General features: G+C 45.6%; 1 protein-coding gene and 1 pseudogene across 1 annotated transcript in view; both read right to left on the bottom strand.

Moving 5' to 3' along the window:
• Positions 1-24,240, bottom strand: part of INSC (INSC spindle orientation adaptor protein) — a 130,457-nt gene that overhangs the window by 61,903 nt on the left and 44,314 nt on the right. Inside the window, exons 3-5 of the mRNA XM_057750085.1 lie at positions 2,546-2,891; positions 1,512-1,564; positions 266-389 (exon numbers count right to left, since the gene is read on the bottom strand). Coding sequence (XP_057606068.1) covers positions 266-389; positions 1,512-1,564; positions 2,546-2,891 — 523 coding nt within the window. The remainder of the gene's footprint in view (positions 1-265; positions 390-1,511; positions 1,565-2,545; positions 2,892-24,240) is intronic.
• Positions 19,103-19,893, bottom strand: LOC130860145 (chromobox protein homolog 1-like; annotated as a pseudogene).

The following is a 24,240-nucleotide window of genomic DNA, read 5'->3' on the forward strand; positions in this document are numbered from 1 at the left end:
AGATGCTGGGCTCTGCCACCACCTTGCTGTGTGACCTTAGGTCAGTCTCTGCCCTCTCTGGGCTCCAACTTTCACAACTGGAAAATGCAGAGTTATGCTAGATGCTCTCAGGAAGCCTCCACTCAGCTCTGACAGTCCTGTCTCTCAGGTGTTAGAGTTTACTTTGGTGGTCTAAGAAGAATGTCTCACAAGAAAGTCCACTTCAGAGCTTCCCGCAGCCTGGCTCCGTCCCTCTGCCCACCTCCACCGCCCGGTCTGCACTGACCTGCACCTCCCGGGTCAGGGCCAGCTCCAGCAGCTGGCCGAAGTGCTGGCCCAGTGTGCTCAGTGTCTCACTCACACAGGCCTTCATCGACTTCAGGACGTGCTCACTCTCAACCTGGAGGCACCTGGGGAAAGAAATCCTGGGTGGGCCACTGGAAGAGGCAGGCGGTCAGCCCAGAGGCATTGCAGGGGCCAGACCTGGGCCTGCAGCAGGGCTGGTGGTGGTGCAAGTGGCTTGGGAAGAAGGCATCAGTTCCTGGGGAGTCAGAGATGGGATGCTCCGCAGCTGGCTCACCCCCTGCCTTCCTAGTGTTCAGAGAAGAGGGGCCTGAAATGAGAGCTAACAGTCCATGTCGCCAGGAAGAAAGGCCATCAGAAATAAGCCAAATTCATACCTCTTGGCTTCTCCCTGGGAGAATCTGCCATCATTTCGGCCAGGGTCTAGGGATGGGGGATGGGAGCCGCAGAGGAGGGATGCTCGTGTGCCAGGTTGCCGAGCTCACTCTAAAAGTGTATGGCAACGCCTGTGACCTTTTAAGAAACGACTGCCTACGGCGTGCAGACAGGAGTCTTGAGGAGATTCTCCTCACACAGGAAGATCAAGGTCAAATCCACGCCTATGGCCTGAGAATGTTTCACACTGGAAGGCCAGAGACCCCATGGCAGCCCTAGGAATGTCCAGGTTTTTCTTCCAGGGCCTGAGTGCTGCAAAGGGAGAGGGAGAGTGTCAACACACACCCAGGTGTGCGTACGGGCCAGGTTGAGTGTATGCACGTGTCTGAGTGTAGACATATGTCCGTCTGTGTATGTGAGATACGGAGAAGGCGTGAGTGTATTTCTGTGATTGTGTGAGTCTATGTTTACATATCTGTGTGTGTCTATGAAATCCTCGTCAGTGTGTATGTGAGTGTAAGGTGTGTCTGCCTTCACCTTGCCTTGACGTTGGAGATCAAAGGGCTTCCCAAAGCTGTGGGAAAACTTTCCTTGTTACCAACCCTCAAGAATCCACTTTTTTCCTATGCGTGGGCCTGTCCTCTGCGTTTTACAGTCTCCCAGCCCTGAACATGGAGCAGAAAATCCCAAGGGAGTCTTTTAAGGTTGCTGATAAAAGTCAGCAAGAGGAGACTCTCAGACCACCACCAGGCCTCCTCATTCCCACTGTCCCTGTGGAAGAATATGCCAGCCCCTCCCCTGCCGGAGGACGGGCTGACAGACCCTGTCCAGATTCACCCAGAGGACAGATTTACCTCTCTGTGACCGCTGACAGCTCTGAGCACTTCTCCATTAGCAGCTTCTCAATCTGCAGAAAAATGGATCAATTGTATTCAATGCAGTAAGCATTGGTCGAAGACCAGCTGCTGAGCTGGGCCCTCTGAGGAATAAGAATGAAGAATCAAATCAGCCAATTTGGAAAACAGGCACATAAACTATCACACAGTGTGATACGGGTGGCAAAGGAGGTCATCACCAGATGCTTTGGAAGCTCCAAAAAAGAAAACTGAGCAATTAGTTACGCTGGGGGATCTGGGAAGTTTCAGATTCGAAGGGGCACTTGAGCTGGGTTTCAGAAAATGAATAGAAGTTTGCTGTCTGCAAAGTGGAGCGAGGAAAAGGGTAGAGCACTAAGGTGCAAAGTGATGCCAGAAGAAAGAGAAATAAAGGGGGATTTTCAGTGGTTCACTTTGGATTTAGAGGAGATTCAAAACCATGGGCTTTGGAATTACAAACCTTGGGTTGAATCCCGCTTATATCATTCACAGCATAACTTTGGGCAAGTTACTGAGGCTTTCTGAGTTTCCTCATCTATAAAGTGATGAGGAAGTGATAAACACTAGCTAATATAGTTAATTTAATTTACTTAGGATTCAGTCCTCACAACAGATCTATGAAATAAATGCTATTATTATACTCATTAGGATGATGAAACTGCAGCACAGAGAAGTTACGTAACTTGCCAAGGTCACACAGCAGACAGAGCTGACATTTGAGTAGGCAGTTGGGCATTAAAGAGAGTGTATTTAACCATTGCACAGTGTCTCTCAGTGGTTATATTGGCCTCATAGGTTGTTCAGGTTAAATGAGACGTGTGTAAACACATCTAGCACAATTCCTAGAACAGAGCAGATACTCAGTAAAGGTCCTTACTGTCTTCCCCGCTTCATTGGAAGGGGAGGGATGTCCCTGAGGCAGGAGGAGTCCAGACTCCACACAATTCAGACCCACTCTTCTAAAAGGTAACCCCATTCTGAGTGCCCACCCACGCCCATGCCAGGGAACTGACCTGGCCCATCTCCTGCGAGGAACTCCTGCTGGCAGCGCTGTACTCGCTGACCATGGAGCGGGCGTGGCAGGTCAGGCGCACGCTCATGCTATGGACACGTGCCCAGCGGTCCTGGGCCAGCTTCTGCCCGATCCTGCGCAGCTCGGTGCTAATGACCCAGCCCCGCTTAAGCAGCAGCTGCAAGGGGTCTCCGGGGCCAGGGCCACCTGCCAGGATGAGGTCACCCTGTGCATCCTCCTCCAGGCTGATGGGCTTTGCCTGCAGGACACACATGCATTCACACTCTGTCATGAGCTTCAGGTCCTCCATCCAGCGCTGGACCGAGTCCACCTGCATCAGGTGCAGCCTGCAGCCAGGGAACAGTGCCATGAAGGCTATTAACACTCCACAGTTTCTAAAGGTTTCAATTCCAAGCCATCTGTTGTTTACTAAACACCTACTATATGCTCATCAGTGTTTCTTGCATTCACTTACCTTAATCCTCTTATTTCTCATTATGTCCCTCTTACAGATAACAAGATTGAGGGCAGATGACCAGACAAATCAGGCAATGAAGTCTGACAAGTAGCAGATAATCTTTATAATAAGAGGAAAATAGAAACAGCCTAAATATCAACTATTAACTATGTCAAGTAAGCTATGGTACAGCTACATGGTTACATAATGTGCACTTATTTAAAATAATGCTTTCCAAAAGTTTATAGCAAAGAAAAATGTGTGTGCTAAAAAGTAAACACTCAGTATGCAAAGCAGTATGCTGAAATGTAAACACAACTATTATAACTATGTTAAAAAGCTATACCTAGAAAAATATTCAAAAGGAATATTAAAATGCTAGTGGTTCTTTATGATGGTGAAATGTAAAAATTTTTCATTTGTTTTCAACTTTTGTCTAATTTCTAAATTTTCTATCATAAGCATGTATACTACTTTTTTAATGGAACAAAATTAACTCTATTTAGTACAACAGCATAAGAATATTGATTAGATCCTAAGATCTTTGTCAAATAAAGTTTACTTTAAAATCACTTAATAATAATCAGTAATATCAGATCATTAGCTAAGCTTTGAACACTGGTTGAGTAAATTATATCTAATAGCATATAAGTACCAGGCACTGTGAGAAAAGTAGAGATCAACATGCCAAGCCTCCCCTCTCTTTTGATCTGCTTAAAGAATCAAGACAGGGGCTTCCCTGGTAGTGCAGTGGGTAAGAATCCACCTGCCAGTGCAGGGGACACAGGTTCAATCTCTGCTCCAGGAAGACCCCATGTGCCACAGAGCAACTAAGCCCGTGCGCCACAACCACTGAGCCTGAGCTCTAGAGTCCACAAGCCACAACTATTGAGCCCACGTGCCACAACTACTGAAGCTCACATGCCTAGAGGCTGTGCTCTACAACAAGAGAAGCCACTGCACTGAGAAGCCCGTGCACCACAACAAAGAGTAGCCCCCACTCTCCACAACTGCAGAATGCCTGCACGCAGCAACAAAGACCCAACCCAGCCAACAACAACAAAAAAAAATCAAGACACACTAATGAGAAGTTAAAAAACAATAGATTTCAACATCATTTGAAGGTTATGACAGAAGAAAACATACACCATACACAGCCAACCTTTAAGGCTGGGCTCCAGTCCCTTTGCCTTTGGCTTGTAACAGTCTTCTAACTAGTCTTTCTGTTGGTTATCTTACCTGCCTCCAGCCATTCTGCACACACCACTAGTCATTCACTCATTCCACAAATAAGTATTTAGTGCCTACTACGTGCCAAGTACTTTTCTAAGCCTGGAGTATAACAGCAAACAAGTAGATAAAAATCATTTCTCTTGTGAAGGTTACATTCAAGTGAGAGGACAGTCAACTTTCAAAGTAATTTCAAAATAAATAAGCAGTGCATACTATATGTTGGAGCTGGTAAGTGCTATGAAGGAAAAGAGCAGAAAAAAAAGGATAGAGAGTTGTAGAGGTGAAAGGGGTAGTAGACATTGCAATGCAAACTAAGTGGATCAGAGAAGGCCCACTGAAGACATTTGAGCCAAGACTTGAGGGACATGAAGGAGTAAGCCGTGTGGATATCTGGGGGAAAATTGTTTTAGGGAGAGAGAACAGCAGGTGCAAAGGCCCTGGGGCATACAGTTCCTTGAGATATGTGAGAAATAGCAAGGAGGCAAGAGTTAGCCTGGCAGAGAGAGGGATGGAGGACTTGAGGTGAGAGCAGTGAAGGGTGGAGGCGGGCAGACCCTATAGAGCTGTGTGGGACAAGGCAAGGACTTGGCTTTTATTCTGAGTCAATACAGCACACAGACAGCATTGATGAGGCCAGGTAGGTGGGGCCAAGATATCAAGTAGAACTGAAATGATAGAGCAGCAGTCCTCAACCTTTTTGGCACCAGAGACCATTTTTGTGGAAGACAATTTTTCCACAGACCTGACAAGGGGCATGATTTGGGGATGATTCAAGCACATTTCATTTATTGTGTACTTTATTTCTATCATTATTACACCAGCTCCACCTCAAACCATCAGGCATTAGATCCCTGGGGTTGGGGCCCCCTGTGATAGAGGCATGCTCCAATTATCATGGTTAAAAATCACACTTTCATGAGAAGGAGTAGGACTTTCTGAGTGATGCAGCTGTTTGTCTATAAGGCTTTTAAATGTAACTTTTAACCACAAGGCTTATACTGTTTATGCAAATTGTACTTGTGGTTTTGTATAGCTTTTTATTATAAATTGTTAAAAATAAAAACTTACCAATGACCTTTCTTTCTCCCTCTCCTTTCATGAAAAATAGCTATTATATTTTGTAAAGAATTTAAATAGAAGATGAATAGATGATAGATAGATGGACGATAGGTGAAAAATCACTTTGTGGATATACCACAATTTATTAAATCATTTTCTCATTGTTGGGCACTCACTTTGTTTCCAGTTCTTGGCCACTATAAACACACTTATACATATGCCTCATATATCAGCATCTTAATTCTATGCCATAGACCCCCCCCAGGAGTAGAAGTGAAGTTCACTTGATGTTGCCATATTATCTCCCCAAAGCAGCAATGGGTCCCATTCCCCCAGAAATGCAGGAGAGCTTTCTACACACATATATATTGTTATTCCCCAGCGTGAGTCCTCAGTGTCCCCCCGGCCGACCATCCCCCCTTCATAAGTTAAAATTCCCAAGGCTCAGATGGGGAGCTTCCAAGATCTGGCCCCAGCCTCCTTTCCCACACATCTGCCTTTTCCATCTTCCCTCAAATCTTAGCATCCTCGCCAAAAACACACTACACTCAGGGCACACTCAACCTCCCTATTTCCCAAACATGGCACTCTTTACAATCCCCTGTGGCCTTGCACAGACAGTTCCTCTCTCAGACCTGAATCCCCTTTCCTTCTTCTCTACCTGGCAAGCTCCTATTAGACCTGCAATACTTGGCTATAATGTTACTTTCTCTGAAAAGCCTCAGTCAGAGCTCATCAGCTGCCCTCCAGGAACCCCACCTCTCCGTGCATCCTCCATTGGAGCACTAATAACATTCTATTGCAACTTATGTGTTTGTCTGAACTCTCCAAGTCCTGTAAGGGAGTCTGGTTTATTACCAGTGCCTGACATATACCAGCTACACCATCAATGAGTGGCAGGCATTTACTGCTATACCTCTGCAGAAGACTCCACATGCCGCCACTATTCCACCTCCCAAGGGACCCAAGAACAAAGCCCAGGAGGCAACCTCTCAGAACAGCTCTGAGGGACTGCTTCAAAGAAGTAAGGGAGGAGCCAGAATATACAGGTTTTTACAACAAAGACCAAGTAGTCAGAATATCACATTACTGTTAAATAAAGAAAACCAGATATCTCAAGTTAATGAATTTAGCACTTTCTATGTATGAGAAGATGCAGGAGTCTGGGCTCACTGAAATCATTCCTTTGATATGTACCTTATTCTCTAGGGCTAGTATCCTGTTCTTTCCCATTCTGCACCCTCTCAGGGTGGCTACAGAGGCTGAGGGCTTCTCAGCAGGCAGCCCATTTGTCTCCTTCCTGAGTTCCCTCAGGGCTCACCTTTGGGGGCAGCTGTAGTGGCTTGATGGCTGCAACATCCTTTGTTTACTGATACGGCAGGCAACATTTTTCATTCACGATAACATGATTGGAAAGGGGATATAGAGGATGGAAAAATATACGGCCATCATGCCCTAGAGATACAGAACTGGAAGGCAAACTGACCTAGGGGCTTCTAAGGGGCAAGAAATGAACTAGTCAGTCACTCACTGGCTGATTCTCTCCATAAACACTTTGCAGTGGACATCTGTTGTTTTTATCTTCCTAGCGTCCTCCCTCCTTCTTCCATCAATAGCAAAGACAAGTTACATTAGCTGCCTCTTAGTGGGGCAGCCAAGGCTTCAGTGTTGCTCTCCTCTTTGGGGAAGGCCCCTCCTCCCACAGAGTGGTCCCAAGGGCCATGTCTATGCTGTGTGAAGACACCCTTGGCCATAGCTGGTGATTAATTCAGGGGTGGGCTCCTGAACCAAGCTGCACTAATCCAATTCTCTCTCCCCAAACTGTAAAGCTTGGAGCCAAGAGTTACACAGACTGGAGTTGTTGGACATGAGTCACATTCATGACAGCAACTTCAGTTGTTCCACGAGGAACTCCAGCATCATTTGGGGTCTGGTGAATGAGGCCAAGAGTTAACTTCTATTGCTAGTAACCAAAAGAACCGTTTCTAAAGCACAAGTTCACAAATAACTAAGCAGAGTTGAGTCCGGGCCATCACTTAGAGGAAAGGTGTTCTTGGAATTCAAAGAAGGGAGCTGTTCCTTTTGGTTGGAGATCAGGGAATGGTTCATGTAGAAAGTGGCTTTAGAGCTTAGTAGGGTTTGGACACATGAAGATTGTGGGAGAATATTCCAGGGTGCAGCAGACAACGGAACAATGAGTAGATCAGTTGGGCTAGAATTATATATTCTGGGAAAGAGGGAGCAGTGAGGGGCAAAGCTGGAGAAAGGGGAAAGCCCTGATCTTGAGAAGTTTTGAAGCCAGTAGGGGTTGGGCATTTATGCTGAAAGCCCCAAGAAGCTATCCAAGGATGGCAGGTAGGACAACAGGGGTGGGGACTGGTAGCGTTGAAAGGCTTCTACCTAAATCACAGCAGCTGGGACCAGCACCCGGCACAAAGGGAACCCATGGTGCTGGGGTGGGCTCTCAGCATGTCTCCCCGTGGAAGAGCTCTGGGGTCTTCAGGGGGAGTTACTCACACCCCCTTACTTCTGGCCTGGGCGGGAAAGGGACATGGAAGAGCCAAGTAGAGAGAAAAAGGGAGTTAGAGTCACAAGCCTCCACTCTGGCCCATCTCAGGAGGCCTGATTCGATTCCAAACCCAAATTTTCATCACCCCGCCTTCATCGCCAACTCACACACAGGCATTACTCAGTTCTTGCTCTTTAAGATCTTTAAAAATTAGAAAGAAAGTGGGATTTCAGAAGCTGTGTTGATTAAAATCCTAGTTGATTTACCACTCTGCTGGTAAGAAAAATGGAATGACAAAACTATTGATTTCCCTGGTGTTTCTGCATTCGTGCCCATGCGTGTCCGTGTTTGCGGATATGAACTTATCTGGGTGTCTGTCTATATTATCTGTGTGCCGGTGTCTGGGTGTCTGGGAGTTTGTGTATCTCTACCTGCGTAAATACTCAGATGAGTTTCTGTGTTTACTGGTCTTGTGCCAGAGAAACTCGATTAAAAACGGATAGGGTGGGGTGGGGCTTGATTGTGGGTTGCACTTAGTGACTCAATTCCAAAGAAAAGAGTATAGAAAGTAGAGGAAAAAAGTAACTTTGCAGTGGAAAAACCTGGCAGCCATCCCCTAACCAAGAAATCAAAGTGAACCTCACTGCTGCTAAGCCACATTGATAGCATGTACCCCTGATACGACATGATGAAGACAGTTCACCTCTGCAGTTTTTTCCCTGAAACCCATAACTCAGTCTCATCATGGGAAAAACATCAGGGACCCAAACCAAGGGACACTGTACAAAAGACCTAACCAGTACTCCTCAAAACTGTCAGGGTCATCAAAACAAGTGGAGGCTGGGACTTCCTAGGTGGCGCAGTGGTTAAGAATCCGCCTGCCAATGCAGGGGACAAGGATTTGATCCCTAGTCCAGGAAGATCCCACATGCTGCAGAGCAACTAAGCTCGTGCACCACAACTACTGAGCCTGCGCTCTAGAGTCCATGAGCCACAACTATTGAGCCCATGGCTGCAACTACTGAGGGCTACACGCCTGGAACCTGTGCTCCACAACAAGAGAGAAGCCACTGCAATGAGGAGACCACGCACCGCAACGAAGAGTAGCCCCCACTTACTGCAACTAGAGAAAACCCATGTGCAGAAACGAAGACACAATGCAGCCAATAAATAAATAAAAACATTTTAAAAGATCTCTATTGGAAAAAAATAAATAAATAAAAAATAAAAATACAAAAAAAAAACACAAGGGGAGGCTGAGAACCTGTCACAGACCAGAGGAGACGGAGGAGACGTGGCGATGACAAAATGTACCAGGATGTCCTGGATGCGATCCTGAAACAATAAAAGGGCATTTGTGGAAAAGCTAGTGCAATCTGAATAAAGTCTGGAATTTAGTTGATAGTAAAGCACCAATGCTGCTTCCTTAGTTGTGACAAATGTACCAAGCTGGTATTAGACATTAATCAGAGGAACTGGTTATGGGGTATATGGAAACTGCACTATCTTTGCAACTTTCTATAAATCCAAAACTACTTTAAAAAATCTTTTAAAGTTTCTTTTAAAAAAATGAGGTTCAGCAGGGAGGTGGAGACCAGATGGACAAGCCTGAGGATTTTCTACCCCAACCCGCCAGAAAGACTTTCACTTTCCTTGCTTCTCCCCCCACCAGAAGCACAGGCTGAGATGGTCGGTCTCTCTGACTTTGTGTCATGAGCCTCACAGAGAATCCAAACTCCAGTGTAAGGGAAGGAGGAACCTGGCCAAGGAGCATGAAGCGGAAGGACAGAGGGGCCGCAGTTGGGCTCGCGGATGGAAGTTGTCCTCTCGGGGGAAGGAACAGGCCAAGCCTAGCTGGCTTTGTGTTCAGTGGACCCCATCAGCTGCCCTAGAGCTCAGCAATGGCTGAATCCCAGGCCAGTCTTTTGGACCCGTGCCTTCTGTGCTTCGCTACCTCAGGGAGGCCTCTCTTCGGCAGTCAGGCCCTCAGACCACCTCAGGAAGATCCTACTCCCTCCTTAACTGCCTGAACAGGCCTTGAACCAGAGCTTCCTTGGGACAGAACAGCCTATTGGGTAAAGGCCTCCTGAATAACAGGAGCGTGCGCAGGCCCAGGCCAACAAGGCTCGAACGCGTGCACGCAGGGGTAGAAAGAGCTGGCTCTGCTGCCCATGGCCTGTGGAACTGAAGGCAGCCTGCCCCCGCTGCTGCACTTTTTTCTCTTTTTTTTCCTTTTTCTGATATTTCTTTATTGAAATAACATATGTATATAAAAGTGAATAAATCATAATATCAAGCTGCAGGTCGATGAATTTTCATAAGGTCGACACATCCTTGTCTCCGGGAACAGATAAAGAAATAGAATATTAGCAGCATCCCAGAGGTCTCCACTGCACCCCTTTCTGGTCACTCCCCAACCAGAATAACCAGTATCCTGACTCTCACAACATACATTAGTCTTTTGAGTAAGTTTCTTAACCTCCCTGAGCTTCCATTTCTTCACCTGTAAAACAGAGATAGAACCTTCCACGCTGACCTGATGGAAGGATTAAATTAAATGGTGAACGTGAAAGGCCTGGGACAGTGCATAGCGCAAAGGAGATGCTCAAAAAGGTTCATTCTCTTTGCTGCCTTTCCCCACATGCAACCCATTAGCACCTCTTGCCGTTAACGATAACGGCTAGAATTTAGTGAGCACATTCCCTGTGTTGAGCGCTGTGCTAAGTGCTTTACATGAATTATCTGATCTACTCCTCAGGACGATTGTCTGAGTTGGGTCTTATTATCATCCCTGTTTTACAGATGAGAGAAGTAAAATCACCCAGGTGAAAAACAGTAGCACTGAGACTGAAACCCTAGTCTCTCTGGTTCCAGAGTCTACTCTTAACTGCAATGCTTTTCTGCTTCTCATTCTGCCCGCCCCTCAAAAAACATGAAGAAGAGCAGAGAGCAAGATGAGATGCCTTAACATAGGAAGGCACGCAGGGCCATTTTCCCAAGGAAGATGAAGGAAAGCCATAAGCCACTGGCTCTGCCTAAAGCTCTGGGTAGCGGGAGGACCAGGATCACGGGCCCCAGAGATGTAATTGCTGCTTTCAGGCCAAACCCACTCCCGGCCATGCAGTTCCAGGAGCTGCCTTCCAGGGTGACAGTCTCAGAAATGAGGACAGACAAGGGGCGCCTGTGGGGAAAGCAGAATCTGGTTTTCTTTAAGAATGAGCTTAAAATAACTTCTATTTCTAGAGATTGTTTAAACAGATACCTCCTCTTTCTCCCCTAGCAGCAACCAAACACACAGAGAAGAATAAATGAGCAGATTAGTAAGCCCATGGATCCCTGCCTCCTGCCTCCTCCTAACCCCACACGGCGGCTCACCCTCAGGCCCCATCAAGCAGGCACATCTCACTCAGGTCCAAGGCCAACTCTGACCAGAGAAGGGAGGACCTCAGCGGTTCTGGCCCACCAGCAGGTGGAGGGCAAAATGGGTTGATGCTCAAGACATGTACATACCTACGAAGCCTGACTTTGCTCAGCTTTCTTTGCACCCAAGCTGCCCTAGTTACAACTAAACCATTGGGATAATAATATAATTGTGTTTAGCTAAAACAAATAAATAATAGAGAATTGGATAAAAAGCAGTTCTGAAGTCACAGGGAAAGGGAAAATAGACAAAATTCACCAGTAATGATAACTAATGTTTGCTAGACTCCAGGACTGTACAATTATCACGTAGTATTTTAAAATCATAGTAACCTAAGTTAAGACTCTTATTGTCTCCACTTTACAGATGAGACTACAGAGGTGCAGAAGACTTACATGACTTAAGAGAGCCAGAACTCCATGTAGGCAGCCTGATTTCATAAACTATGTGCATATTGGCTATACTAAATCGTTTCTCCACCTGTCTCTGTCGTCTACCAGACTTTGAGATCTCCTCTAGGGCAGGCACTGTCTGATTTACCTGAGCATCACCAGAGCTCAGCCCAGGGCCTGGCATACAGCAGGTATCGATATATACTTAATTGAATCAAGTAAACGAGAGACCACCTGGGAAACGCATTGTGCGCCTTGCCATGCCAGCCAAAAATACTTCCAGAACTTGCAGAGTGTCAAGCAAGATGAACATGAGTGCCCTGCCCTGGCACATGGATTGGAATCCCTGAACTCACTCCTTCCTGTGTTCTAAGGCTATATTTTAGAAGATGTGGACTCTGTATTTGGCTTGGATGTCAGAAAAATCATAGGTCAGCTCCTTGCTATAATTTTCCCCTTGCGGTTAAAATTTGCAGTTGGGTAAGTAACTAGATACCACAAAAGACATGATAATAAAGTTTTCTGTTTTAAATAGAAATACTTAAAGCAGGTGTCAGCAGAATCAGAGAGACCTTTGTGAAAGGCATTGTGCAAACATTCTTATATACCACGAAGCAATGCTCTGGTTGGGTAGAGCTTGGACCCTCAGCAACCACTATCTCAATTCTCACAACTTACAGGCAAATGGTTTTCCAGTGAGGTGTGCAAATATATATCTAAGCCCTGGAGAAGTGGCTGAAGGCAGGTCTAAGCTCCCATAGCATGTGCCCGTCCCCACATGATATCCGTAATAAATGTAAAATATTCTCAACCAGTTTGATAAGGTTTAAGACAATCCCTGGTCAATTCAATGAAACACTACTGATGTTGATTATGTACCAGGCTTTGTGCTGGTGACCCCTGCCATTAGGAAGCTCACATTGTGTAAGAGGAAAACAGACATGAACAAATACAGCCCAACCTCATTCTCATCCTAACATGATGTACCATAGTGTCAAGTATTTCCAGGAGTCTCATTTATATTTCCCCCCCAAAAAAGACTGGTTCAGTCAACCACAAGGCAGCATTGGATAATTCTGTCATCTTTTCTTCCTTTAGCAACCTTACACTAGGTATTATTCCAGCTGCCAGGCCCTGCCAGGTCCACCCAGCATGGCTGCCTTTCCTTCTGGGTAATGTCATGCTGTCTGACCTCCACTAGACATCTCTGACTGTCACAGTCACTGCTTCTTCTCTTACTGCTGCATCTTCTAGGTGCCACTGTGCCAGTATCAGAGCCAGGCATGACATTGGGTCTTCTAGGCATCATGTGGCTTCTGTTGGGTACCAGTGCTCCTCTCAGAGCATGAATTCTGGGGCTAGATTGCCTGGATTAAACCCTAGTCTGCCACTTGCTAACTACAAATTTGGGAAAGCCTCTTTGTATTTCAGTTTCCTCTTCCTCACTGGCAAAAGGGAATGATAATAGTACCTAACTCCTAGGCTTTTTGTGATTATTAAGTGAAGTGAATATATGAATACATTAATATATATGTTCACACACATACATATGTATACAAATACATGTAACTATTTGCTTAGAATAATGCCTGATAGACAATATTGTATGTGTTAGTTATTTCTGGAGTTATTGGAATTAAAGCCACTGGTATCATCAGAACTTAGTTACTTAAAAGTAAGAGAAATAAGGAAGAATTCTGGAAAGATGAGTGGCAGCATAGTTTTTCAATCACTCCAATTCCCCATACAAAAACTGACAGAGCAACTAGATAACAAAGCCAAAACCCCGTGGATAATATTTACAGCAAAACTAGATGATAAAGCATTCCTACAGATCTCAAAATAGAAGCAGATGGGGGCAAACCACCTGCAGCTACAAGACTGCTTGGTATCGCCTGTGTGAGAGGAAGAAGAAGGAAGCAATAAGGCAGCACCTGGAGAACATGAGAAAGGAGAACCCCAATGTAGCCACTGGGTATATACCCGAAAGCACAGTGTGACAACTTGAGAACAGTAGCTGAAATTAGAAGGGGTTTGCCTCTCCAATGCGGTAATTGCGAGGCACCTACTCTGAGCTCTCAAAACAGACCCAACAGGAATCTCTCCTACCACAAAGCACCACAGTAAGAAGAAACTTTTGGGAGTAAAATCGAAATTGAGAAGGACAGAGATAACAGACACAGAAGGAAAAGATGTTCAGACCAATGTGAGAGGCAGAACACAGCTCGGAACCTTAGAAAGCAGATCACTATATTTTTTAACCCTACACAAAAGCAAAAGAAGATGGAGTTCTATGAAGTTAGAACAGCTTTCCTGAACCCTACCTCCTTCTAAAAGTTTATGAAAACTAATTTCACATAAAAAGGAGCAACAAAAAATTATTTAAGTATCATCCCATGCATAGTTATTTTAGAAAGAGAATAAAGAGCAGAATAATATTGCTACGATGAGAAAATGCCAGGAGAATGTACTCATAAAACAGAAGGAAACTATAACTTACTATTGCAATATTTCAATAACTATTACAAAAAGAGCTTAAATTTTTAAGAAAACAATATAAACTGAGTATACTACATATATGAAAACAAGCATACAAGGCATATTCTAGTAAGATTATTGGACTTTTAAAAAGAAAAAAGAAAATCCTTTGTGCACCTAGAGATGAGTGCATGTTACTTATAAGGGACAGAAAATTATGCTATGATAAGTTTTTTAGAGCAATCCTTTATACCAGAAAAAAAGTAGAGTAACATGTTTAAAATATTCAATGCTAAAGGGGACCAGGGATTTTATATTCAGCCAAAATGACGTTCAAGTATAAGATGAGAAGGAGCCCTGATTCCTGTGGCAGCAATGGTGTTGGAAGACAATCACCCAAGAATAATGAAGATAGGGCTTCCCAGGTGGCACAGTGGTTAAGAATCCACCTGCCAATGCAGCGGACACGGGTTTGATCCCTGGTCTAGGAAGATCCCACATGTCGTGGAGCAACTAAGCCCGTGCACCACATCTACTGAGCCTGCACTCTAGAGACTGCAAAGTCACAACCACTGAGCCTGCGTGCCACAACTACTGAAGTCCATTCACCTAGAGCCCGTGCTCCACAAAAGAGGCCACTGCACTGAGAAGCCCGTGCACTGCAAAGAAGAGTAGCCCCTGCTCACCACAACTATAGAAAGCCCGTGTGCAGCAACAAAGACCCAACACAGCCAATAAATAAATAAATAACTTATCCAACAACAACAAAAAAAAAGAATACTTAAGATAAAATCGATAGGACTTAGATATAGATTCATATGAATGATGAATGACAGGGACTAGTCAAAGATGTGACCCAGATTTTTGACTCAAGCAGCCGAATGGACAGGAGAAACCATTTCAGAAGCGAGGAAGGTGGGTCCAGTTTGAGATTTGTTGAGTCTAATGGGCCCACTGTCTCTTCTTTTGAAGAAGGTCCAACCCTCTCACTGGACTGCCTTCCCATCAAACTTCATTCCCTAAACTTCTAGGCACTCCCAGTCTCCACGCAGAGTGTGTGGCTCACATACTCTCACATGTTCCACCCTGAATATTCATTCAATAAATATTTCCTTAGTGCCTACTATGTGCTGGGAACTGTTCTAGCTGCGTGGGACACAGAGTGAACAAAGCCAGCAAACATCCCTGCCCCATGAAAGGCACAATATAGCAGGGAAAACAGACAATAGTAATAAATGTAATAAATTTAAAAGTACATAGTATGTTAAAAAGCAGATAATTTCTATTTAAAAGAAAAGTTAGAACAAGTGGGGACAAGACTGTTCATGTGGGAGGCAAGGAGGTAACTGCCACTTAAAGGGTCGGGACTCTATGACATAAATCAAAGCAAGATCCTTTTTGACCCACCTCCTAGAATCATGGAAATAAAATCAAGAATAAACAAATGGGACCTAATGAAACTTAAAAGCTTTTGCACAGCAAAAGAAACCATAAACAAGACAAGAAGACAACCCCCAGAATAGGAGAAAATATTTGCCAATGAAGCAATGGACAAAGGATTAATCTCCAAAATATACAAGCAGCTCATGCAGCTTAATATCAAAAAAGCAAATAACCCAATCTAAAAATGGGCAGAAGACCTAAAAACACATTTCTCCAAAGAAGACATGCAGATGGCCAACAAACACATGAAAAGATACTCAACATCACTAATCATTAGAGAAATGCAAGTCAAAGCCACAATGAGGTATCACCTCACACCAGTCAGAATGGCCATCATCAAAAAATCTACAAACAATAAATGCTGGAGAAGGTGAGAAGAAAAGGGAACCCTCCTGCACTATTGGTGGGAATGTAAATTGGTACAGCCACTATGGAAAACAGTACAGAGTTTCCTTAAAACACTAAAAAGAGAACTACCACATGACCCAGCAATCCCACTACTGGACATATACCCTGAGAAAACCATAATCCAAAAAGAAACATGTACTACAATATTTATTGCAGCACTATTTACAATAGTCAGGATGTGGAAGCAACCTAAATGCCCATCAGCAAATGAACGGATAAAGAGGATGTGGCACATATATACAATGGAATATTACTCAGCCATAAAAAGGAATGAAATCGAGTTATTTGTAGTGAGGCGGATGGACCTAGAGTCTGTCATATAGAGTGAAGTAAGCCAGAAAGAGAAAATCAAATACCGTATGCTAACTCATATATATGGAATATTAAAAAAAAAAATAGTACTGATGAACCCAGTGTCAGGGCAAGAATAAAGATGCAGATGTGGAGAATGGACTGGAGGACACAGGGTTGCAGGGGCGGGGGGCAAAGGGGAAGCTGGGATGAAGTGAGAGAGTAGCATTGACATATATACACGACCAAATGTAAAATAAATAGCAAGTGGGAAGCTGCTGCATTACACAGGGATATCAACTCAATGATGGGTGATGACTTAGAGGGCTGGGAGTGGGAGGGTGGGAAGGAGTCACGGGAAGGAGGGGATATGGGGATATATGTATAAATACAGCTGATTCCCTTTGTTGTACAGCAAAAACTGGCACAACAGTGTAAGGCAATTATATTCCAATAAAGAGCTAAAAATAAAAAGAATTTTTTTTTAAAGGGTCAGGGTAGGATTCATTGAGAAGGTAAGATATGAGTGACTGCTTCGAAGAAAACCAACCATGCTGAAATCCGGGTACTGAGCATTCCACACAGAGGGAAAAAATGGTGCAAAGGCCCTCCGTTGGAGTAGGCCTAGCTGTTTGAGAAACAGTACAGAGATAAGTGTGTCTAGAATTGTGAGCAAGGGAAAGATCAGTAGGAGGTGAGAAGGGACTCAGGCTAGATCCCAGAGGGTCCTGGAAGCCATTGCAGGCACTGTGGGATTTCACACTGAGTAAACAGCAGAATTCCTCCCGAGACATCCGAAGAATCTTGTCATCAGATGTCAGCTGGGTCCACCTGGCCCCCGTGGCATTTCTACAGCCCAACCTGGAAGGCTCTCTCACTAAGGGCTTTATAAAAACAACACATAGATTAATTTAGAATGGCTTAACCTCTGCTATGCAGTGAACTATAAACTGTTTATTAAACAGTTAATTTAAGCATAATTATTTATGCAACAAGCTATAAATAATTTACAGTATGGTTAGGAGATTAACTTCCGACCTCTCTTCCCTAAGGCACTGGGGAACTGGAGAAACCCAACCAACTGAGACCAAAGGAAACGTTGCTCCTCTGATCATGTTTAAATCTTCCAGCGTTTTCATCACCCTGATTCTGATCCACACTGAGATGCAGCAGCACAGGCCTTTTTGTGCATTGAGGCTTTTGTGAAAGGGGCTGACAACTCACCATCTCTCCATCCCTCACCACTGGTAATTCACATTTTAGAGCCTTCCCCGGCATATGGTGTTGGACAGCTCACAGCAGCCTTGCTCCTAACTTGTGGCTGACCCATGTGTGCAATGCCAGGACCGGGAAAGAGGTGCTCTCTCCTCCATGAATCTGCATGATGTTTCCTGCATCACTTATTGTTCTGGGGATGGCCTCTCTCCCTCCTTGTTCCCTGCAGTGACCCTCTGCTCCTAGCTGCAGCACTGGGAAGTGTTTTCAGACCACTACTCAGAAATCCCCATTTTCTTTCTTTCTTTTTTTTTTATAAATCTATAGTTTTATTAAGACAAAAACTGACAGTGTTGGTATGAAGTTTACATTTAAACAAAAGTTTTCACAGAAACCTAACACATGCCTAAAAAGATTTTACAACGGAGTTCTAGATGCAGGTCTAGATGATGTCAAGAACTGATGGATCTCATGATTCAAGACAGCGTTTTGGGTTTTAGTTAATTCTTAGGATTAAAAAAATTTGTTTTAAAGTGAACCACTGCCCCAGTATGAGAATTTAATCTTCTCCTGAGACCAGGGCTTTTGAAATCATTCAAACCCTTGAAGTGATTCAGTGAACTTGTGCTGTCAGTGACTGAACCCTGCCACCAATGGTTTCAAAGTTCAAAAAACAGAGGCTCGAAGAGTTTCCACCCTAAGAGCACCAGCCCTTATCTTTCCCTGTTCTCCCACCTCCTGCACCACCTTCTGCCCTTCCCCAAATACTTCAGCCAGTGGCGTGGCTGGAGAAGCTGATATTTATAACTTCACAGTTGGAAAAGAAAGGGTCTTCTTGTCAATGTCAAGAATCAGCACCTCTAAGACAGAATCATCTACCTGTGTATACACTCCAATAAGATTTCCTCCTCAACCAGTTTCCATCCCCCAAATGGCAGCGTTGGTAACTTTTTAACTGGCTGAGTCCTTTGTTGGGAACAGCATTAAGCTCAGGAAGGGAACACCTTGGCTTCTAAGTTTCAGGCATTCACAGCTTTTAAACAGTCTCTCACAGTCCTCATTTAGGTTACCAATGACATATTTTGAAAGGATAAAATATTCTGGACACAGAACCACATCATCATTAGTTGTTCTTTCCTCTGTTTCACCGTTTCCCCAATCAGGCCCCAAATTTTAACAAAAATGTTCCTAACCCATCTCCCTTCTTTCCCACCCCATCCATCCCACCCCAAATAATACACCAGTAATAATAGCCAAAAACTACACACATGCTATGCTGTACAAATGCAGAGTTAACACTATTGGGAAGAAGGCTGTGGGTTGTGGAGATGCTCTTTGAAGATCTACAGTATCTTTTGCTCTCCCACATCCCATTCTGCAAGTTTTGTCCTTCATAGAAGGCCCTTTGCTTTTCTCAGCAAAGTTCAGGATGGGTTGCCTTGGAACACTGACCCTCCTTCCCCTCCACAGGGATGGGTATGCAACCTGTACAGCGTGGAACTGCTTTAAAGCACTTGGGCTGCTGTAGGGCACAGAAACTATACTGGCTCTTCAAAGGACATCTTCTCAAGCCACCTCTATGGTGTCAGGACAAGTAGAACTCCTTCTTTCCCCACCTGAAACCCACAGTCAGATGTGACATGGGCTGGGACTCAGGAGAGTTCATTCTTGTCATCTTTTTTGTCATCCTCCTCCAAGGGGTAGGAATGCCACGTCAGCCTTTCCTCATAGAAGGATATGACAACCTGTGGGCACTTGACATTGGCTTCTTTGGCAGGGATCAGGTCAGCCTCATCAGAATTCCTCCATGTCATCAGGAACATGAGGTCTCCACTGGAGTCTGTAGCTCCAATAATCCGCTCCGGTTCCAAACCCCAGGCAAAGCCCCGTGGCTTTTCTCACTCTTCTTTCTTCTTCTTTGGTTTGCTCTCCTCCCCCTTGTCTTCCGAATCAGAAGCAGCTTTGCGCTTGCCTCCCTCTGATGTATCTGTCTCGTGTGCTGTTTTCTGTGACTGCAGGAACTCGGCAATGAGGTCAGGGCAATCCAGGTTCTCTTCTGGCTCCCATGTGTTGTCCTCATCTGAGAACCCCTTCCACTTTAGGAGGTACTCCACTTTGCCCTTTACCACCCGACGATCGAGAACTTTTTCCACCACATATTCTTCTTCCTCCTCTTCTAGCACCTCCTCCACTTTCTTCCTGTTTTGTTTTTTCCCCATAGTGCTCACCAGCTTTCTGGTATAAAGGGTGACGCTGCTCAGAGCAGCGCCCACGAGCCCGAGAGGAATCGATGCCGCGCTACTGACACGTCTTGTCAGGCCGGCCGGGGGAGTGGCGACCAGAAAAGCAACAAGCCTTTGGACCGCGGTCGAGCCCCTCACTGAAGCGGTGTACCGCAGGCCCCGGCCAACGGCCCTCCCTCAGATGAACAAAAGAGGCTCGCACTCTGAAGAAATCCCCATTTTCATGATTCATCCTACCCCTTTGACATACATGTTCCATAACATTTTCTGTTAATTGTACTGTCCAGTATAACATGGTAAGAGAGTTGATGCTACTTTTCAGATATTCCCAGGAGTGCTGGCCCACCAATACACCTCGAAGCTAATACCTGGGAGTAATTTGTGAAGGGGACATGGATAATGGCGTTACAGCCACTTTGTCCCATCCATTTCTCTGGTTTGTGGCTTCCCTCAATCTATACAATGGCTTGAGGAAGGGAAGAGATTTGGATACTCTAGCAAATCAGTTTTTCAAAAATCTAGCCTAGTTCCAAGCATGCTATAAAGGAAACTATTGAGTACCTTCTGCATGCCAGGCACATGTCAAGTGCTTGCACGTACAGTATCTGCCTTGCAGTTATAGAAATGCCATTTATTTCCTCCATTTTACAGAGGAGGAAACACTGAGGCTCAGAAAGTTTCCTACAGCTAGTCAGTGACAGGGCCTAGATCTCAATCCAGGTCTTCCTGACTGCAAAGCCTGTACCTTCGCTACCTCCACAGTCTGTCCAGCATCTATGTGCTGTTATTTCTCTCTCAGAAAGTCAGGAAACATGAATTTGGCTCCAGGAGATCGTTTCCAGTCCAGGCAGCCAATTTCATGTGTACATTTCACAGCTGCCTCCTCTCTGGTGACTCAGAGCCCATCTTGTTAACCTTATCAAACTCTGGCATTTGAGATGCCCTCGGAGAAAGAAGACACTATTAATACTCCCTGGCCTTTCATTTACTCAGGAACAACTTATTTCTGAACCTCTGAAAAGCATACATATGTGTAGGCACATTGTCAGTATACATATGAGAGCTGGCTTGACGCTACTCACCATAAGAACTCCTGAGGAAGATCCAGCACTATTTTCATCCCGCTCTCACCTCTTGAAACCTATGTGCCCTTGTATGTGACACTTGCCCACTCTGAGCCTCAGCTCCCTGACCTGCTCTCCCCCTCATTCCCAAACCACTGTCTCAGCTTCACCACGTTCTTCCAAGTACCTCTGCTGTGACTTCCAGGCCCCCGGCCTCTGCACATGCTGACCCCGCTCTCCTCACCTCCACCTCACCTTGCTGGCGCCTACGCATCCTTGAAATCTTGGTCTAAATGTCTCTTCTGAAGTAGGTGTCTCTGACTCCTAGATGAGCTTAAGTCCCGTGTGTCCCATGTCTGGAGCATCCTGTCTTTTCCTCATCATGCCACAGGTCTCAATTGTTTAACTACTGTTTATCTACTAGACCCTGTGTCTGTCATGCCTTCCCTGCATCCTTCCCTGCATCCTTCCCCTCATGCTGGACCTGATACAGTGAAGATGCTCCGTGTATATTTATGGAACTGAATTAAGTTTAAAAATCTACCAAATGGGAATAACAATGACCTGTACTCTGTACTGTCTCATCAGGTTATGGTGATAAGCTCCATAATCATTACTGCTAATATTTTTTGAGGCTGGGCCCTGTGCCAACTATCATGGGGACGGCTTCATGCAGTTCTCACAATGACCCTGAGGGCAGGGCACGATAATTATCTTATTTCTACAAATGAGGCAACTGAAGCTTGGAGAGGTTACATGAACTATCTGCTATCACCTAGCTTGTAAGTGGCAAAGTTTGGCTCGGAACCCAGACCATCAGACTCTAGACCCCATGTCCTTAAATGCCATTGTAAACTGTACTATGAAAGGCCATGCTCTGTCTAGATGGCATGTTTAGTACTGTCAGGTAAAGATATAAATGCATTCTCACACACCCAAGCTGAGTCTTTGTTTTTCCTCAAGTTTCACGGCTGTAATACAGGACATGAAGTGCAGACTAAAGAGAGTTTAGCTTTCTCTTTCCCATTCTGTTCTCCTCTTCTTTAAGGAGAGTATTTTCCTTTGCCAAAGTGGAACATTTGGGAGAATTCACAGATCTTACATGTCAGTTGCCATCCTGGTACCTGTGCAGGGTTCTGGGAAAGGCAGGTAAGAGTCCAGAAGTCACCACTAGAGGGTTTCCAAGAGCGGGTCTACACGGTCGCCTTAGACTCCATCAGCATCCAGCACTTGAACCCCCTTCCTCCACCACACTTTCTCTCCACCTCCAGCCTCAGCCTCTGACCAAGAGTCCTCTATCCCCAGTTGTGGGTGGACTCCAGGCATCCTTAGGATTTGGCTTCAAAAGCGCCCCAGACGCAGAGGCCAGGAGAGGCTGCTTGTCCCACCAGGTCCTACAGCCAGGACATGCAACCCGATGTCCTGGTGTTCTCAGCACCAGCCTGTCGTAGAAGCTGAGGAAGTGCTAAACAGGAGAAATCCCCAGTGCTCGCACAGCTCAGGCAAGACCCTGAACAGGCAAGAAAGCACCAAGAATCCAATCTAGTCATAGTTATAACAGTAGCTAATGTGTTGAGTTCCAGCAATGAGCCAGGCAGTGTTCTAAGTCCTCTCAATATATTATCGTCTTAATCCTCCCCATAGCCCTGGAAGAGAAGACTGTTATTACCCCATTTACAGACAAAGAGACCTCTGTTGGGAGAGGTCACATGGCGGGTAAGTGGTGGAGCCATCACTCAGACCCATGCTTTAGAACCCAGGGCCTCTCCTCGTATCAGCTAAACACCACACTGCCAGCAAGAAGCTGTGAGCAGGAGAGTCTGGGATCACAGAAGACAGAGGGCCTGACTTCGCCTGGGAATATGTATACAAAGGAAATGACATTTGCCCTGGTTCTTAGAGGAGAGGAGTTGGCCAGGATGACAAGGGCAAAAGGACTTCACATAAATGCAAAAAGGCCTAGACAATAAAAATAGTAATATGACCTATGAGGGGCCTATGAGGGGTGGCCAGGAAGGGGCCTAAGGAGGGAGACAGGGACCAGTTGATCAAAGACCTTGAATACCATGATTAGGGATTTGGATTTAATCCTGAAGGCAACTTGGAGCCACTCAAAACAATTTAGAGCAGGGCAGTGACATAACCATGCAGAGATTCAGTAGAAAATGGACCAGAGTGGGTTAAATACTATACAGGAGGGTGATTTGTCAGGAGATGATGGTTATACAGCAGAGAGAGGACAGAAGGCTGAACTAAGGCAGTGACATGGGACAGGAAGACGTAGATGGTCTGGGAGGGAGATGAGAGGATACGATGGTGAAAGAAGAGAAGGAGCAAGGCTGACTCCTGGGTCTCTGGTCTGGGTGACTGGTGCTGCCCTGGTTGAGATAGGAAACCCATCCAGGGAGGAACCAGTTTTCAGTTTGCTTGGTTTCAAGGCAAGGCACAATGACAAGTGGGGTACACAAGGCCACAGCAGAAATGGGGTCTAGGCCCTACAGAGGGGTCCATAAAAAAGGACCCATGCCTTCCCAGGGAGGAGAGCACGGCCCTGCCACAAGCCAGTCCACTCCCAGCCGCGGTCACTGTGTCGCCACATAATGAGATGTTCTTCTCAATTTTGGAGTCCAGGGACTGTGGCTCCTTAAGGTTTGGACTGCGTTACAGCTGAGCATCCCATAATTGCATAGCTCGTCAGATTCTCTGTCATTAGCTCTCTGGTTCTCAGGGCTCCACCTTTCCTACTGCATTTGCTGACTGACCCCAGCATAAAAAGTCTGGTTAAACAGGGCAGCTCTTGCTGTGCAGTGGGGCTGCCTACTGTCCCTACACTCTGCAATTCCCAGTAGTTCAACCACCCTCAGCTGTGAACTTGGAGCTGCCATCTCACTATACATGAAATCTTTCCACTGCAAGTACAGATGATCTGATTTCTCATACAAAGGGAGGAATTGAAAACTGAGGTCAAAGCAGATGGACTGGCAATGAGTCACACGCCCTTCATGGTAGAAACCACCACAGTCAGGAGCCTGTAGGGTCTCCAGCCAAGGAGCTGGGGGTGAGGGGCTGGGACCAGGACCAGGGTTGGGTTTCCTCTGTCTCCACAGTGAGTTAGAATCTGAGCCTGATGCTGGGAAGATGCCCCCGTGCCTGGGGAGCAAGAAGGGCATCGCAGACAGTGCATGGGGCTCGCAGGGGCCCTGCCCAGTACCCAGAGAGCCCCTGAGAGAAGTAGACGCCTACTCCCCAAGTCACCCTGCTCCTAGCTCCCCGATGGTGGCTTTCCTGGACATCTGGAAGGAGATGACTGCCCCCAAATCTGGGTTTTCTGGAGTCTAGCAGATTCCAAACACAAAGCCAGATGTAACCACAATCATCTCCACATACCAGGCTACTGGTCAGATAAATTTTTTTAAGCTGGAATTATCCAGGGTGGAGTTGGGATAGGGGAAGGGAGCAGCATAGTCTTATACTAAGGAATTA

The sequence above is a fragment of the Hippopotamus amphibius genome, chromosome 9 (genome assembly GCF_030028045.1).
Source record: "Hippopotamus amphibius kiboko isolate mHipAmp2 chromosome 9, mHipAmp2.hap2, whole genome shotgun sequence".
Classification (NCBI taxonomy): domain Eukaryota; kingdom Metazoa; phylum Chordata; class Mammalia; order Artiodactyla; family Hippopotamidae; genus Hippopotamus; species Hippopotamus amphibius.